General features: G+C 41.0%; 1 protein-coding gene and 2 non-coding genes across 3 annotated transcripts; 2 read left to right on the forward strand and 1 right to left on the reverse strand.

Annotated features, from left to right (window-relative positions):
* The first annotated feature begins 5 nt into the window (after positions 1-5).
* Positions 6-16,634, forward strand: stimate (STIM activating enhance). The gene is made up of 8 exons (XM_088086655.1): positions 6-980; positions 4,505-4,553; positions 4,656-4,751; positions 4,908-5,029; positions 6,957-7,069; positions 8,495-8,572; positions 8,785-8,928; positions 13,927-16,634. Exons 1-8 carry the CDS (start codon positions 770-772, stop codon positions 14,038-14,040), a joined length of 927 nt encoding a protein of 308 aa, XP_087942781.1. The 5' UTR covers positions 6-769; the 3' UTR covers positions 14,041-16,634.
* trnae-cuc (transfer RNA glutamic acid (anticodon CUC)) lies at positions 10,770-10,841 on the reverse strand. The gene has a single exon. It is a non-coding gene; the product is annotated as a tRNA-Glu (tRNA).
* Positions 13,416-13,488, forward strand: trnar-acg (transfer RNA arginine (anticodon ACG)). The gene has a single exon. It is a non-coding gene; the product is annotated as a tRNA-Arg (tRNA).
* Positions 16,635-17,376: the final 742 nt, after the last annotated feature.

A 17,376-nucleotide genomic window follows, 5' to 3' on the forward strand; every position in this document is an offset into this window, starting at 1 on the left:
GGGCAGGGAAGCAGCTGGATGAACGCGAGCCGTGACCTGCAATTATTCATATTCAGTTTTTTATGTATACACACGAGCTGTGTATAGAGGCGTTAATGTCACGAGGAACCCATGCACGCTCTGTTTTCAACGCACGAGAGAAAATGTAAGTTTGCTGTTCCAGCGTTAGCTTAACGGAACAGAGTTGTGAGCTAGCGTTAGCTAGGTAGGTAATGATAGCATCTCAGCCGCTGGAGCTCCTTTTTTTTTTTTTTTCTTTTATCTCTGGACGTTTGTCTGCCAAATGTCAGTTTTGGTTGACCTGCACTGGGCGACACATTTGAAGTAAGTTGTAACACCGGGGTTTTTTAATGTTTGAGGAGCTGCATGACACAGGTTTAGCTAATGTTAGCTCGCAGCTTTCCAGCGAAGATTGGTTGAGCCAAGAAATGTTTGCCGGACCTCATAAACTAGCTATTGATTTTTAACGTTGCACTTGCAGTGCGTAAACGCCTCAGTCACCTCTACTTAGTACGTCATTGCAACTACTGCTAACCTTTTTGGGCGACGACTTTACTTGTTTCATGACCAAACAGCTATGAGTGCTGCGTGGATGTGTGAAGCAGGAGAATGAGTGGGCGCTTGGGAGGGAGAGGATGCCACCATCTTTCACCGAAGACTGTCCGGCTTAACACATCGATTAGCTGACCAACAACCGCGGGACTGAGAAACACACAGAGTCTGTGTGTGAGAGGCTTTTTCAACTTGTCTCGTTGAGCTCCTCTGTCCCATGGCTGCTGTTAGTGGCGTCAACATGGTGTCCCAGCTGGCAGGTCCAGGAGCAGCAGAGCTGTCCGCTGTGTCCTTCCCCAACACGTCGGTGTCTGCCAGCCCGACGCCAGGCTCTGAGAACCGGGGGTGCGAGAATGGCGCCTTGATGGACTCGTTTGGGATTTTCCTGCAAGGACTTCTGGCAGTGATGGCTTTCAGCACGCTGATGTGTGAGTATGACCACTGCTCTGCTGTGTGTCAGATATCTGACACCAGCTGCTGATGTGACCAGGCAATTATCCAATGGCCTCACTCGGTTGATCAGATGCGATATTGATCTCAACTAGGAGGCTCATTTCCGAGCCGATAACAAGAGAAGGCAAACAATAGTAAGATAGACAGACACTGCAGGGGCTGCAGTTCAACGTAAGACTACACCTGGTGACAGTTATTGTCTGTGGTTGTAAGAAAAGCTGCCTACTTCTAGCAAATGTTTGACCTACATCACAATAATATCTGTTCTGCCTGTCTCATAGGCTTGGGCGGTATGTAATATAAAAGTTTGCTGCTCACCTTAAGCTTTTCAACATGATAAAGACACAATAGAAACCATCAAAATATATAAAAACGTCATATTCTTACATCTATTGTCCCTATTAAATTGAGAAATACAACCTTCTCAGGCCTATTTGCCTTGTTAACTCATCATAAAACACATTTCATTCAAACAAGACAGAAGCGACATGGAACTCACCCAAACCATCTTGGTTAGCTTGCTATTAATCTAGTCGGTAAGTTCACTGTTCCATCAACCACCAGCTCTGGACTGGTTGATTTAAATACCTGCCGTTATTTCCCCACGGTCTCTCTCTGCTGTTGCTGGCCACCGGCTCTTTACAATCCTGTAATTTATCCCTCTAACTCTAGGTGTCATGGGATTGTTCAGCTCTGCCGCCTGTAACAGCAGTAGAGAGTGGAGACTGAGTTCTAGCAGTGTGCGCTGTGCACTACATACAGTGAGTTTAATAGCAAGAGGATCACCTTTAAACTGTTAAAAAAAAGAGGAAGAGGATCACCTGCAAAACTGCCCAATCCTACTCTTCCAGGTTAAAAACCCAGTCATGAGAATTCCCAACAGGAAACTGCTCTGGTTTTCACCACAGGGGTTTTGCTTTGCAGATGGCAGTCAAAGTTGGTTAAAAAAAAAAAAAAAGTCTTGGCATCAAGGGAGCAATAGCAGGTGAAAAGATAAGATAATACTTTAATAGTCTCATGTCAGGGAAATTTGCATCATTACAGCAGCAAAGGGGATAGTACAAACAAGAAGATCAATTAAAACAAACAAACAAAAGCAATATAGTAAGTACACGTCATGTGTTGGCAGGGTTGGCTGAGCAAAGTACTCCAAACGTCTCTCTCCCAGGAACACCTTCCAGCTCCTTTTGAGAGATCCCGAGGCGTTTCCAGGGAAGATGGGATATATTGTCCCGCAAAAACACCCAACAATTAAATTAAGTAAACAGTAAAAACACACAAAAAACAACAACCTCTGAGCAATATAATGAGTAAACAGTAGAAAATGCAGAGCAATATAATAAGTAAACAGTGATTATGTGTGTTGGAGGTTCACTCAAACTGTGATAGACGCTTGCAGCCTCAATTCACTTGAACTATACTGATTTTCAAACAAAAAAAATTCCCATTGTAGATGCAGAATAACTTCTGCTGTAACTCAATATACCCTGCAGCAGCTTCACAGTAAGAGCCAGAAGCATTTCTCTTTGTAGACACTGTTTTGTAAGAACTGGTATGTGTGCATTTCCAAAACATGCTAACATTGTACAAACTGTTATTTTCACAGCTGTGTACTGGCCACTAAGCTTAATTTAGTTCAATTTCTCGTGGTGAATCATCTGCACGGATTTGTTTTCAACTCTGGCCAAGGTGGCTTTACGTTATGGCTGGGCAGCTGAACTTGGTGAAATGTTTGTGTAGAAATAAAATCACACTGAGGGTTTAGTTATGGTTCCATTCAGTCAGTGTCTGGCACAGCACTGACAGCAGTGTGACCTAATGAGAGCAGCCTCAGTTTTTCTGTGTCCCAGCAGCCTCGCAGCTATGAAGAATGTTCAGCATTTTAGCCTGTCTTTTTTTTTCTCGAAGCAGCTCTCTGAGCAGAGAGAGTCGGCCGAGGCCTCCGCCTGCATCCACATCACACCCAGCTGCACGCAGGGTGTGTTCAGTCTGAAGACGTATTTGGTCTCAGAGCATAAACTGAGGTCACAGCTCACAGTGTTAGCTGCCTGCATCGAAACACACAAAGTACTGAGTAAATGGCTCAGCACAATTACAGTATTCACTGCAGGTTTTGAGAGGTTAGATAGTTTGATGTGTTCTTTATGAATTAAACGAATAAGTCACCCATAACTTTAACATTTGTATATCGATTACTCACCCCATGTTATCTTTAAATTGTTAAAGAAAAACCAAAAACTTATTTTATCTCCCATGCCTCAACGTGAACAAAGACTCCAAAAATGCCGATTATTACTGATGAATTGAAATACATGGGGACCATGTTTAACAGCAGCAAAACTATATCAAAACATCCTCTTAAAACTCTCACACAACTAATTAAGACTTGGAGTCTTAATTAAGACTCCAAGTCTTAATTAACCAGTCGAATTTATGGTAGTCCACCATAGGTGTCTCAGCTTAGAAAAATGAATTCTGTGTCTGATGTCCGAAAAGTTACTCGGTGATGTTGTAGTGTGTCTAAGATCCTAGCCCATAGTGCAGTTCTGTGATGTAGGAGTTAAAAGAAGATGGTAGTGGGGGAGCTATTGAAATCAAGCCACTATTGTGAAGAGAAGCAAGAGCTTTATTTGTAGACCTACATGCTTTCAACAATGAGCCTTCTTGGATAAAACCCCTAAGACTCAATTACACACTGGGATTAATTGAAGTTAGGTCCTCTGAAGGCCTTTAACAGCTGGTACAGATACGCCTAGTTGCTGCAGTTTGTTGTCTTTGTAACACAAAAAAATATTTCAGTTTGATTCTGGACAAGCAGCTCAATGTTAGTCACTTTATTGCTACGCTGTTTCTGAACCTGGTCAGATAAGATGTACAATTCTGATGAATAAACACTTAAGTATTTAGAGTCTGATCCACTTCTCTCTTTGGCTGCCTTTAAAGAGCATTCCTCTGATTCCTGTTAACTTTGCAGTGAGCTGAAAATATTGGTGTCAGATCTCACAGCTGCTACGTCACATGAGGTCATGCTTGAGGTTCTGGTCTGGGCCACTAGTTCTGCTTCCTCTTTGACCAACAAAATATTGCTCAGTTCTCTTTTATGCATTTAGCAAGTCATCCACATATAGATGTGGCTTGTATCACTCAGCCTGTTGCACTTTAACTCAAATAGCTGCTATTCAGTTTCCTGTTGACTCGATGAGAAACTGTCTGATGTCTCACTTCTGAGCGTGTGCTGGTTTAACTGCACAAAAGGGGATGTCAGCCCTCATTTCCAAATCATAAATATGTCAGCACTAGGCAAGATTTTTAGTTGAACTAAATGGATAACCCTCTATAAAGCCAACAAATGCTCATTGGACCCTTGACAGTTTATAGGAGGAGGATTGTAACTCGGTTGAATTAAAACAAGAGAGATTCTGTTTGATTGATTCTGTGTTTGTACGAGAAATATGTATTAAAAACCCACTATCTTTGTGGTGCACTTTTTCCTCCACAGTGAAACGCTTCAGGGAGCCAAAACATGAGAGGAGACCCTGGAGGATCTGGTAAGGCAGCTGAGCCAGCTTAAATTCATTTCTCTGCAAAGGCATCAAATGAGTCCTGCTGGAGTGCCTCGGAAGTGTATCAACCCTCCTGTCTCTCTGCAGGTTCCTGGACACCTCAAAACAGGCCATTGGCATGCTGTTTATCCACTTTGCTAATGTCTACTTGTCAGACCTCACAGAGGAGGATCCTTGCTCACTGTGAGTAAATTATTTCACTGTTCATGTCAGAGATTCTCGAATGATTACAGATAGATTTCTGATAAACCTTTAAAATCAGATTAGTAGACATAAAGTGTTGAGTAGGGAAGTTCTAACTGCAGATTCAAATTACATTGACTTCTCTGTCTATCCCAGATACCTCATTAACTTCCTGTTGGATGCTTCTCTGGGCATGTTGCTGATCTATGCTGGGGTGAGAGCTGTCAGCGCTGTTGTGGAGTGGAGGCAGTGGGACTCTCTGCGTTTTGGAGAATACGGTGAGGACAACGGGTCTTTTTCATCATGTTAACCAATGCATTCTCGCCTCCCGTGACCCGGACATGCACCCGAAGGAGAGAGGAGGTCTCTGGTGGAGCTTATAGAAAACCACAGGAATAAGTCCTAAAAGCCAGAAATTAATTAGCATTTTAGCACCTCTGGTTCCCTCGTCTCAAAGGCAATGATTTTTTTTAAAATGGGTTTTTCTCTGAGGTAAACACAAACTGAAGAGACTTTCAAATTTTGTTCTACAACATAAAAAACGTTAGTAAATACCCCCTCGCAAATATTGAAGGTTTTATGTGTCTTTAAAAGGTTGGTTGGGGTGACCTCTAGCTCACCTGGCAGAGTGTGTGCCCCGTATGCCTGAGGCCTCTGCAGCGGCCCGGGTTTGAGTCCGGCCTGTGGACCTTTGCTGCATGTCATTCCCCCATCTTTCCTGTCTGTCTTCAACTGTTGTATAAATGAAGGGAAAATACCCTAAAAAATAATAAAAAATTGTTTGTTTTAGCCTAGCAACAGCTTTTTACTTCAGGTGACTGCGTTTCCACCTCAAAAAAACTGAAGGTGGTGTTCATTTGTGAAGATTATATTGCCGAACAAAACGTGTAAGGATCATGTTTGTTTGCCCCAGAGTTAATTTTCTGAAATAATCCACAATCCAGTGGAATGAAGAAAAAAAGTATAATTCTTGTTAAAGGGAAGTCACGGGAGTCCGTGTTAAACAACAGCAAAACTATATTAAAACATCCACTAACATAAGTCTCATTTATTCAGCTGCAAGCTCAGTACTTTTTGCTAAAAGCTTTATGTTTGAAACTGAACTGTAATTTAATCTTATCTTTTATCTCTTCAAAGCTGGACTCTAATACTAAGGTTGTTGTAGTGGAAATGCACGTTTGGGATGTACTGATCATACAGATGGATAAATGAGACATGTAATATACTGCTCAAGTTGTGTGAGTGTATGTAAAAGTATGTTTTCATGTAGTTTTGCTCTTTGTAAGCATGTTCATCAGCCAGTCAATACATCAATATGTTTGCTGTTTTCCTTGGAGGCATGCGAGAAAAGCAAAGTTTTCTTCACAAATGGCATGACCATAACATGGTTCTTTATTCATACAGTTTTCTCGCAGCGCTTACTTAGAGTGTCATGAATAGGGATCTAGAGATAATACAATAATACAGTAACATGGTGAGAGGTAATAAAAAGCGCCATCACCTTATGTCTAATAAGTTTACTCTTTAGAATATAAAGGATCATTTAACCATAAAGTGTTGTGGAATGACACCAAGCAGTAGTTTGTTTTAATGTATTAATATGAATTAAGGCTTCTTGTCTATGTAAGATGTTTGTATACCCATAATATATTTTCCTACTTATCTATAAAAGATATGAAGTTCAGAAAATATTCTACTTATGTGGTTCAGTAGACATTTGTACAAGTGGTTTGACATGTGATGCAGTTGTGCAATATGTCATAAGTAACTGACGTCGCTTGAGACAAATACTGTGGAACCAAGGTTTTTTCATCAGGCAGCTTCAACTCCTCTGTCCTTGCGTCTTTTCCTTGCCTCCTCTGCTTGTATCTCCCTTGGAGCAAGTGAGGGAAACGAGGAGACCGGTTAGTGTGATAAAATGCACCCCGAGTGTGTGAGTGGTAAAGTGGGAGCTCCAGCACATTCCTAAAATGCCTATAATGCCCAATGGAGGGCAGCAGCTGCCTTCAGTACTGCAGTGCTGCGGCGTCAACTCTTAACATTGCCTTCTTTTGTCACTGAAACTGTTTCTGTATCACTTAAGTGGTGAAATCTGATAGTGATCTCTGCTACATAAACTGTGCACAAACCTAAGCAGATTTTTTGACGGTCATCTGACTCTCTTTTCCTGTGTGTGTGTGTGCGTGTGCGTGTGCGTGTGCGCAGGAGAACCAGTGCAGTGCTCAGCGTGGTTGGGCCAGTGTATCCTCTACATCCTCATCATGATGTTTGAGAAAGTCCTCATCATGCTGGTCCTCCTCATCCCGCAGTGGAAGAAGGTCAGAAAACAAAAGAGTTGAACTGATTTGAATAGATAGATGGGGACATTTAGTGCTCAGTAATGTCATAATTCCGTTTTTCATTTAGTTATTTAGGATTTTCAGTATTTAAATGTTGCGGTATTCTCCACAGCCATTATTTACCTGATTTTGACCCCATCAGGTGGATTAGTTGAAGTGGAGTTACAGTGATTAGCTGACCAGTAGCAGACACATACGCGAACTCACATTAACATGCACATACGACCCGTCGGCTACAACAACAAAGAACAGAGAAGCTCAGATTACTTGATGTAATCAAAACTATCAGTCACATCATCAATATTGGGATCCTGTAGGACATAAAACATGTGGTTATCCAGTTTGTCTTCAGTGTAGCTACCATGGTAGTAGATCCCTAGAATAAATAAATAAAGGCCACACAAAAAAAAAGACACATTCCTTCATGAGGAATCAAACCCAGGCCATGGTGTTGAGAGCATTAACTCCTAGATCGTGAGGGACAACTGTTGTGCTCAAAATCTCTGGAATATCTGTCATCTTCTGCACAGAGGACTGTTTTTGAAGCATTTGTTTGTTAGAGAAAAAAAATAGTTTCTGCATGAAACTGCTCACAACAAGGTCTGCTGATTTTCTTGAATAATCAGGTCATGATTTCTGGAAAGAGACATTGCTGTTGAGTTTGTCCAGTATTTCATCACTGAGGTTTATGCAGGAGTGGCATGAAGTATTGCTGTTATGTTGCGGTGGGCACACTCATTGGCATAGCTTTAATTTACTATTTTTGTCTCCATTACCCATACTTCCATTATAACTAACACTGCAGTGTCTCACATTCCTGTAGTTTAGTTCAAAAGGTAAATAGACCTACCAATCACAACACAACACCACACAAATTTAAAATACATTTGTCATACTTTATTAAAGAAATTGTTCCTCCAAATGTAAATAGTTCGAAGTGCCAACAAAATTAAAGTGTCAAAAAGTTTTAATAAATAAGCATGTGTGAGCAAACTTTTTAACTGATGTATCAATTTATTTATATATAAAACTGGACAGGCTAGACACTACTCTGGCACGTGACTGCGTCTTAGGTTTAAGACCGAATTGCACCTAACAGTTCAAACTGACTGGACAGATAGCCAGTCATAATGGAGTGGCACCCTGGGGTGGCCAATCAGATTTCAGGGCTGGCCCGGGCCACTTCCTAGACACACCCCTGGTTTACATTTGTACTCTTTATCATGATGTTTGGTGTCTGGCAGATTTTAAGTTGTGGTGTTTGCTCCAGTGGACAACCCTATTTATCCTTGCCCTTACTGAGCTTTTAACCTTGTAGTCTAAGGTTAGGTGTGCTGTCTGTGTTGCTGTGTATATGCTTATGTCTGTGCTTGTGTGTGTGTTGTATATGTCTGCGTGTCGCAGCTGGCTCTCCTCAACCCTATAGAGAATCCTGACCTGGAACTGGCCATCGTCATGCTCATCGTTCCGTTCTTCATTAACGTAAGTCTGCTGTAACTGTTTATCTTTGCACCCTGATTTTACAGCTCCTGCTACACACCACCACTGTAGTGTCAGTCTTCATCATTCCCGTTTGTTTACACCATGACCATTCTCTTGTGTGTGTATGAATGTAAAATAAAAATCTCTGAATTTTGGTGTATAAATCCATGGGGAAATGTTATTCACCGCAGTATTTTCTCTGTGTCCTTTAGGCCCTCATGTTCTGGGTGGTAGATAATTTTCTAATGAAGAAGCACAGGACAAAAGCAAAGCTGGAGGAGAGAGAGGAGGACTCACGGGGGAACAGCAAGGTGCGCTACAGACGAGCTCTGTCCCATGATGACTCCGAGTCGGAAGTAAGTCTCACTGTAGGAACACATCTGCAGGGCACACCTAGGATAAGAAAATAACAGAATCAGAATCAGAATGCTCTTTATTGTCATTATACAGTGTATAACGAGATTGGAGAGCTTCTCCATTCCTTCAGTGCAAAAGTACAAAAGCTTTTTACAGAATTAAGTACAAAATAGGTAAAAAAAAAAAAAAATAGCAATAGGAATAAGAATAAAAAAAAATAGAAATAAAAATAAAAATAGACTTATATACAGCTATGTACATGGGTGTGGAGGTATAAGTTAAATAATAAATATAAGTAGGGCGACTCGGTGTATTGCACGACATATTGCACAGTATGTGAAGTATATTGCACAGATAGAAATATATTGCACAGGAAATATATTGCACATAGGTAGATAATTAGGGTGTGCACCGGGTGGATTGAGGTAGGGATGTGATGTACATTGTCTATTGTCTGTTGTGATGTCCGAGGTGGTTATTTGTGAGAGTTCACGGTGGTGACGGCTCTCGGAAAGAAACTGTTTCTCAGTCTGTTTGTCCTTGCCTTGATGCACCTGTAGCGCCTGCCTGAGGGCAACAGGTCAAACAGCTGAGCGCCAGGGTGTGAGCTGTCCTTGATCATGTTATGTGCTCTGCTGAGGCACCGGGTGGTGTATATGTCCTCCAGGGAGGGGAGAGGGCAGCCAATGATCTTCTGGGCTGTTCTGACTGTCCTCCGTAGCCTCTCCCTGTCTGCCTCAGTGCAGCTCCCGTGCCAGGTGGTGATGCAGTAAGTCAGCAGGCTCTCGATGGACGAGCGGTAGAACGCCAGCAGCAGCTTCCTGTCCAGCTTCCTGTCCAGGAAGCTAGAGAAACAGTTTTATTACATTTACAGTTGAGCAGCAGCAAGTTCAGAGTTGACCACTGAAGGAGACAGAGGCGTGGTCAGACATGGTATGAAAATGCGTCTTACTCAGCACTTTCTGTTGATGCCGACTCAGTGATGAAGGACATTCTCCGGAGCCGTTCTGCTGGCGACTGGTCAGTTCAACATTTGCCTGGATGACCAAGCTAACACAACAGTTTAACAGTCCCAAAAAAATACTGTTGTTAAACCCATAAGTAACTGTTGGCTCAGTATGGCATCCTGTTATGGACAAACCTATTTGTCAATTTTATTTGGTACTTAGTCTGCACACCTTCAGTCAGAAGAGGAACTCATCTTAGAGCTGTTACGGCTTTCTTCATGAGACCACAAAACTAGGACAAAGGAGGCTGCTGACTTTTTAGTCTCTCTATAGACTGTAGTACACCTAGCAGTGAAACCTTGAATAATAATAATAATAAAGCTATGGTTCCTGACTAGGAATCGAACTCAGGCCGCAGCGATGAGAGTGCCAAAACAAAACCACTAGACCACCAGGAATCTGTGAGTGGCATTTGTTGTTGGAGTCGTGCAATCAGCTGAATCAAATATATAATTCATGAATATATTATAATAAAATTCATTTGAAAATATCTCGATTGGCACCCTGTTATGAGCAAACTTGGTACTAATTTTTTTACAGACCTCAGTGTGAAGAGGAATTTGTCCTAGAGCTGTTATGTTTGCCTAGATCATGGTTCATAGTTACTTTATAAGCTTGTAAAGCAGATGAGCCCAACGGAGAGCACTGCTCCAGACAGAACCAACCATTCATTCACCCACCATGTATTAAGTCATATAGTCTGGTAGAAGCACATTTTCAAGAATATTTACCTTTGGTGTTTCACTGTAAAGTGGTATCCTTTTCGGATGAAGTAATGCAGTCCTTATATTGCCTACAACTACAGTGTTGCTGTTTCCTGACATAATATAGTGTTCCCTGACCGGGAATCGAACCCGGGCCGCGGCGGTGAGAGCGCCGAATCCTAACCACTAGACCACCAGGGACAGCTGTCAGGGAGGGTGTACTGAGTTGTTGTTGAAGAACCACATACTCCCTCTAGTGGTGGCCCCTTTTAGAATAGAATAGAATAGAATAGAATATTCCTTTATTGATCCCCCATTGGGGGAAATTCCAAATGTTACAGCAGCATGAAAAAAGAAAAGTGAAATGTAACAAAGAAAATAACAATAACAATAACAATAAATAAGTATGTACATGGAGGAAATAGGGTATGTACACATAATAATAATTAAGTAATAGAATAGTATGTACACAAAAGATGGATTAGAGAATAATCCAACATAGCAAGGGTTCTATGTTCTATGTTCAAGAGCCTATGTTGGTAGGGTTCTACCAACATAGCAAGGGTTCAGTTTGCGCACCTAATTTTTTTAACAGTTTGAAGCATTTCAGCCAAACAAACTGGTCTGGAATCTGAAAAGTTGGTTTTCAGCTGAGTTTTTGTTGACTTGAAGTGAGAAGAGTGAACATCAGTGGGCATGTTGAAAAGTGTGGATGTAGAAGTCCAGGGATAAAAGAGCATGGTCTCATCAATAGTTGGCCCACGCTTGTTTTGGGGTTTTTTAAATAAAAATTATTTGAAATAACAAATCAAAAGCATGCTGGTAGTCAGTGCGATCCCCCATCTTCCTACTTCTGTTTTGTTCCATTGTGGATTGTGCATCGCCCTCCATTGATGATACGTCCTTGATTACAATAGTTCCACTCGAAACTGGTGGAAAAGCAAGCTGGTTCAATAGTTAGCTCCAAAAATCCTGAAAAGAGCCTTTTCAAGAACCAGAGCTAATTTGGTGGAAAAAGGGTGTTATGTGATATCTGATATTGTGTTTTAACAGCTGCCATTAAGAGCTTGACAGCAGTTTTCACTGATGAGTCCAGCACCTGAAATACCAGAAATACTTTGCATTTGAGGTGAATCAGCAATAACAGACAAAGGTGAAAGGACATTATCACGCAGATTAAGTTACACCTTTTATCATATAAACAGGTTTCAGTCGCTCATTTGTCTTGATCGTTGCCATGGGCTCTGATCCCTGCTGCTCATAGCACGCTGTGCCACTGTAGATCCTGTGCAGTTGTTATTGCAGTGGAGCTCTTTTTTAGTTTCTTTGTGAGACCAGAAAGGTAGCACAGGGAGCTGATTTCTCACTGTAATATAGTTTATGTGTAATGCATCATTAAAACCCGTGAGGGCATAATGTGAGCTTTCCTGACAGTGAATCAAACTCGGGCTGTGGCGGTGGAGCACCAAATCCTAGCCACTATACCACCAGGGAACTGGCAGGGTGAGCCTTTTTGTATTAGCAGTATTTTGTAAAATATTTACAGGTCGATAGTAAAATGAAATTTAATATCAAAAAGATAACAAAAAAAAGTTTTTAAACAATACAGATGAAATAAGAACTGGTCATTGCCTGCTGGTTAAAGTCAGCATAGCTGGTGATGAATTTTCTCCTCATTTGTTAGAAGTGATGTTGATTTATAAACCAAACATGGCTCACTTCCCTTGTATGTGCCGTTAATCGTGCTGTTAAACACGTGATATTGTTCTTCCTGTGGTCCGATAATGGAGCAGAAATGAGACATTAAGGTCACACAGAAGTCAAAAGAAGTAATCAGGTATGCACATTAGGATTTTTGCCTGCTTATCTGTTTTCTGAGGGTGGCACTCCACGGTGGGCCAGTGTTGCAATGGATAATGCATCTAACTGTAAATCCGAAGATCATAGCTTTAACTCCTGGCTGGCTTGTGACTAACTTTTGACATCTTTGTGTCTATCCATCGACCCATATAAATGACTTGCATCAATATGTTGATCTGAAGTTTGTGCAGCAGGCAGGTAAACACTGTCCATGGCCAGATTTATCCAAAATCATTTTACTTGGAAGTGTTTGGAGTTGTCAAATAATTGCCACAGTCATGGCCAGATTATGACCTTTGATCATGTTTTTACAGTCTGTCCTTATAAAGTCGATTTGGCATCTTATATTTTGGGCACATTCAGCTTTTAGGTCAAACCTCATTGAATTTGATTTGTGTCTGATGTTGCAGAAACACGAGTAATGTGACTCCCCGTTCCAAAGGGGACACAAGAACAAGGTGGACTTTAAGCCATTTTCACCTACTTCCTTATGCATTTAGTCATGAAAAAACGAATTAAATTCAGTATCAGATTGGTAAAGTCTAAATGCATCTTTATTTTCAACAAAAAATCTAACAGCTAACAGACTTATGTTGTGAAATCAGGTCTTTGCAAAATCATTTGAGGAACACGATGTTCTTTCTGTTACAAATAATAGTTCTTGTCAGTGGGCCACAAGTTACTTAGTTTTTATATGATGAAAAGAAATGTAAAGCTGCTTTTCAATGCATTTTAACATTTGAATGGTCAAAGCAAAGCAGACAAAAGCCAGCTTCATGGTTTGCTTCACTTCCTGTGTGTGTGCGCTGCAGCTGGCCTCAGAGAGCATGCTTTCAGCAGAGTGCTGAGTGATGGGGGATGGGCTGAGCTGTGCTGAAGCACGCTTTCTTTTCACCATCTGCATGCATGCACAGCGGGCCAGTGGCGCAATGGATAACGCGTCTGACTACGGATCAGAAGATTCTAGGTTCGACTCCTGGCTGGCTCGTACATCTTTTTTTTTGGTTTTTAGTACAGTGAAATCCAGGATTTGCTGATGTTGACTAGAAAATAAGAGAACCACAGTGAGATTTCTCTCACAGTTTCCATCCATATCAGTGAAAACATGGATGCTTCATACAGGAGCACAGAAGATCCATACAGTGAGCACAGTTCCAAGGTGGGCACCCAAGATTAGTCTCACTAATTCAGGATCTGACCAAATGTTAATTGAATACAGCATATATTCCAATAGCACTCCTATGATGGTCCAGCTCCACGAATTAATACATTGTTTGTACGATGATTTAATTGTGGCAGGCCACCACAAATAAATGAATGTATGGGAAACCCTGTTTAAAATGTTTCCATGAGCTGTCTCTCACTTAGCCAGCACTTATTTGTCTGTCTTTCCTGTTTCTTTTTTTTTTTTTTTTTTTAAATTTAGATCCTTTTCTCAGCAGACGATGAAATGGATGAGTCGGATGAAGACGATGTTCGTCGGCTCACTGGCCTGAAGACAGTGAAGAAGAAGAAGCTTCGCATGGGGATCCCTGTTTGACCTGTGTGCTTCGCTAAACTGCTACAGTGAAATTTTCTCTGGTGGCTTTTCACCTCGGAGGCCCACATATATACATTCCCCGTACCTCCACAGATTTCTGTGTAAGACGTAGGAGTTGACACAATCTCTTCAAACTAAGGACGCCCTTTGTAGCAGAAGAACATACTGTAAGTGAATTCCCTTTACTTTTGAATCCTGGAAGAACTTCTGCATAAACGGTGTCTAACCTGGGATTTAATTTAACGAACTGGGAGATATTTTTGCAGTTCACCTGGTACTTTAGATCACTGTTGCATTTTGACATGGCACTCCTGGGGTGAGCGTTGTGTTTAAAGAGACTGGGGATGAGAATCTCACCATGAACAAACATAATATCATTGTTGAATTCTTTATGTACGTATAATGTTAACACTGGTTTAATACTGTTTGGACTTCTGTGTGTGTGTGTGTGTGTGTGTGTGTGTGTGTGTGTGTGTGTGTGTGTGTGTGTGTGTGTGTGTGTGTGTGTGTGTGTGTGTGGGTGAGTGTGTGTGTGTGTGTGTGTGTATGTGGGGGGTGGTCCAGGATTAAGTCGGTTTGATAAATCTAAACGGCCACAACAAAACCAAACATCATGCAAACAAAACTGTTCAATGACTTTGTTACGTTTGATAGTCTAATATGTCCTTTACAGTGATTGTATTCCCAATGCAGATTCCATGTAATCTTTGTCCTTTGTTTTCTCGTACAGATGTACCACCATTGCCTGTGATGCGTGTTTGTGTCATAGAAATAGAATGGGCAGAACGGACATTGAACTTTTGCCACCAAACTAAGACTAACATCAGCTTTATTTTCTGCATGCAGGTAGCCATGCCCCACAATTACATATAAGTTCAAACACACTACTAAAATGCTTTGAATTTAGTTAAAATCGTGATAAACAGCTGCTATCATTGCGAACAGTTTGTTCCAATAATCACCAGCTCTGGTTTCGTTAAAATAAACCTTATATTCACTGGGTGAAAAGTGAAATGTGCTGATCTGCACACTGTTTATCCCTTAAGCCTGTCTTCCTCTATGCCGTCTAAGGAGCAGCGGCTCTCACTTGCTCTTCAACGGCAGCTACAATAACGCTACGCTATGTTTTCAAAAACTTGCAATTAATGGGAACAAAAGAAACAGAGAAATAACAGTGATGGTATTTTTTTCAACTCCGCTGCTCATTTGATTGTTTCTGCAAAACCTCAACTCAGTGACTTTATGAAAGCTGGTTTGTTTAAAGTTAGCACACCACAACAGTTTCAATGGCAATGATTCACATAATAACAGCTGGTGCTTTAACCATCCTGCTACATTGTTTTGAATGGGGAATGTCCGTTCTGCTGTCGTTCTGTATCTATGATGTGTGTGTGTGTGTGAGAGAGAAAAAGAGGGTGTGTACAGTTGGACACACCTAATTTAGGGAAGCATTATGTCAGAGTGTTTGAATCACTGTATTGATGCAATTTTTCAGCACAGTTAAACACACTTAACGACTGCATATCTTGTATGTAATGTTACTCATGTCAAAGGGAGCACATTAATGTTTGCAGCAACCTTCCATTTTTATCTCTTGACAGAGTCCTTTCAACCGTCTAACCTGTAGGACTGTAAGTACCACACTGCAACATCCCTCTAATATTAGCTCGGCATGTGTTGTCTGTGTGTAGACAACAGACTGCAGTCTCAGTTTGTCTCTGACCGTTTTACTGATGTGCTCAGACTGTGTCTCCTTGTCTTTGAATGTCTTTTGTCTCATTTTAAGTTGTCGGTTTTATTTGATGTAGATTTGAGTGTTATTTTCGGGCCAAAAAGGTGACTATGCTTGTTCCAAAAGTGTTCTTTATTCCTTAACTCCAACAAGGAGAGTAGATATGGGAACCATTTCTTGCACAATTTCCCATTTTTCACAGCTTTCACCTTTCCTTTTGTGTTTGTGTGATTTTATTTTTGTTACAATAATGTGCCTGAGTGAAATTACCAGCAGGTGTTTTTGTTTGTTTTCGATTACGGTTTTTTGACTGTTTTATCCAGAGCTCCAGATGTTCAGGCATGAAGCAGCATTCAGCAGGTTCTGATGTTAAGAATGTGACATGCATAGACCTCTAAACTGTTGAGTGACTGTGGACCAGACAGTTGGGAGAAAGTGTGTGTGTGTGTGTGTGTGTGTGTGTGTGTGTGTGTGTGTGCGTGTGCGCGTGTGCGTGCGAGCGCATGTCAGTGTATATATGCAGTATACCTGCATGTACTGACGTGTGGTGAATGTATGTATTCATAGTTTGTGTGGCTGCTGGTCCCACATGGAGAGTGACACTGTGACTGTGACGAGTATGGTGCTGGTGATGATTTCATTTTGATGTTTTTGGCATGTTGGGAAGGGAATTAATGACTGTGCATTTTAAAGGAGGAAAGTACAGCATCTTGCAGCAGTTGCTGTAATTCTCAGCTCAGCTGGGACAAAGAGGGCTTTTAGTATTTTGCAAAGTGAAACTACTAGATGATTATGATAAAGACAAGTGACGGAGGTAAAATATCATTCTAAATGCTTTTCCAATAAAGGATATGATACACTATGTTGAAAGCTGATTAATTTCTACTAGAGTGTTGCAGGGATTACTTTTATTTGTTGGCAAACCTGGATGTTGGCATCGTCTCTTGACAGAAAAACCTATGGGAATTTTCCATTAGATTTTGGATAATTGAAGAAAATAAGGTCCGTGGCAAACAAAAGTTTATGATTCTAACATGTTTTGTTCAGCAAGATAATCACAAATAAACATGACTTCAACATGACTACCACAATGAGGCTGTGTAGCCTTGTTCCAGCTGATGATGATTCTGCAGTCTCATTAGCCACTTGTTAGCAAATATCTAAAACACGTAAAAGCTTCAAAATTCATGACTGGGATATTTAGTGACGTATTTTATGTCTTAAAAACGGGAAAGTTTCACAAGCTTGTGTTACCACTGACCTTATTAAGAACCTTTGTGACAAGGGAACCAGGAGTGAGTTTGTGTTTCGAGGGTAGGGTAGGCACGCCTTGCTAAAAGCGAGGGTATGAAAGCATTTCTAGGCTTCTGTGAAGTAGAATGGTAAGAGGACCTGTACCAGAGTCACGTTGTATCTAAGTAAATGAATCCCTTTATCTAATCATGGATCACTATAACTACAGTATGACATGCTCTTCTTCACCTTCTCTGCCTCTGATTGGCTTACCCTAAAGCAGGGTTGTCCAAACTTTACTTAACTTTACTTCTAACTTTAAATGAAAAAAATCACATATAAATGAGATAACTGCAATTGTTTAATTTTTA

This window comes from Plectropomus leopardus, chromosome 2, assembly GCF_026936395.1.
Source record: "Plectropomus leopardus strain MGB_pleo_1.0 chromosome 2, ASM2693639v1, whole genome shotgun sequence".
Classification (NCBI taxonomy): Eukaryota; Metazoa; Chordata; class Actinopteri; order Perciformes; family Serranidae; genus Plectropomus; species Plectropomus leopardus.

Excerpts from the sequence above, each read along its gene's own strand:
- stimate (XM_088086655.1), top strand. The coding sequence starts at position 770 with ATGGCTGCTGTTAGTGGCGTCAACATGGTGTCCCAGCTGGCAGGTCCA. Across the intron at positions 5,030-6,956 it reads TCTGCGTTTTGGAGAATACG|GAGAACCAGTGCAGTGCTCA; the intron begins GTGAGGACAACG and ends GCGTGTGCGCAG. Across the intron at positions 8,929-13,926 it reads ATGATGACTCCGAGTCGGAA|ATCCTTTTCTCAGCAGACGA; the intron begins GTAAGTCTCACT and ends TTTTAAATTTAG.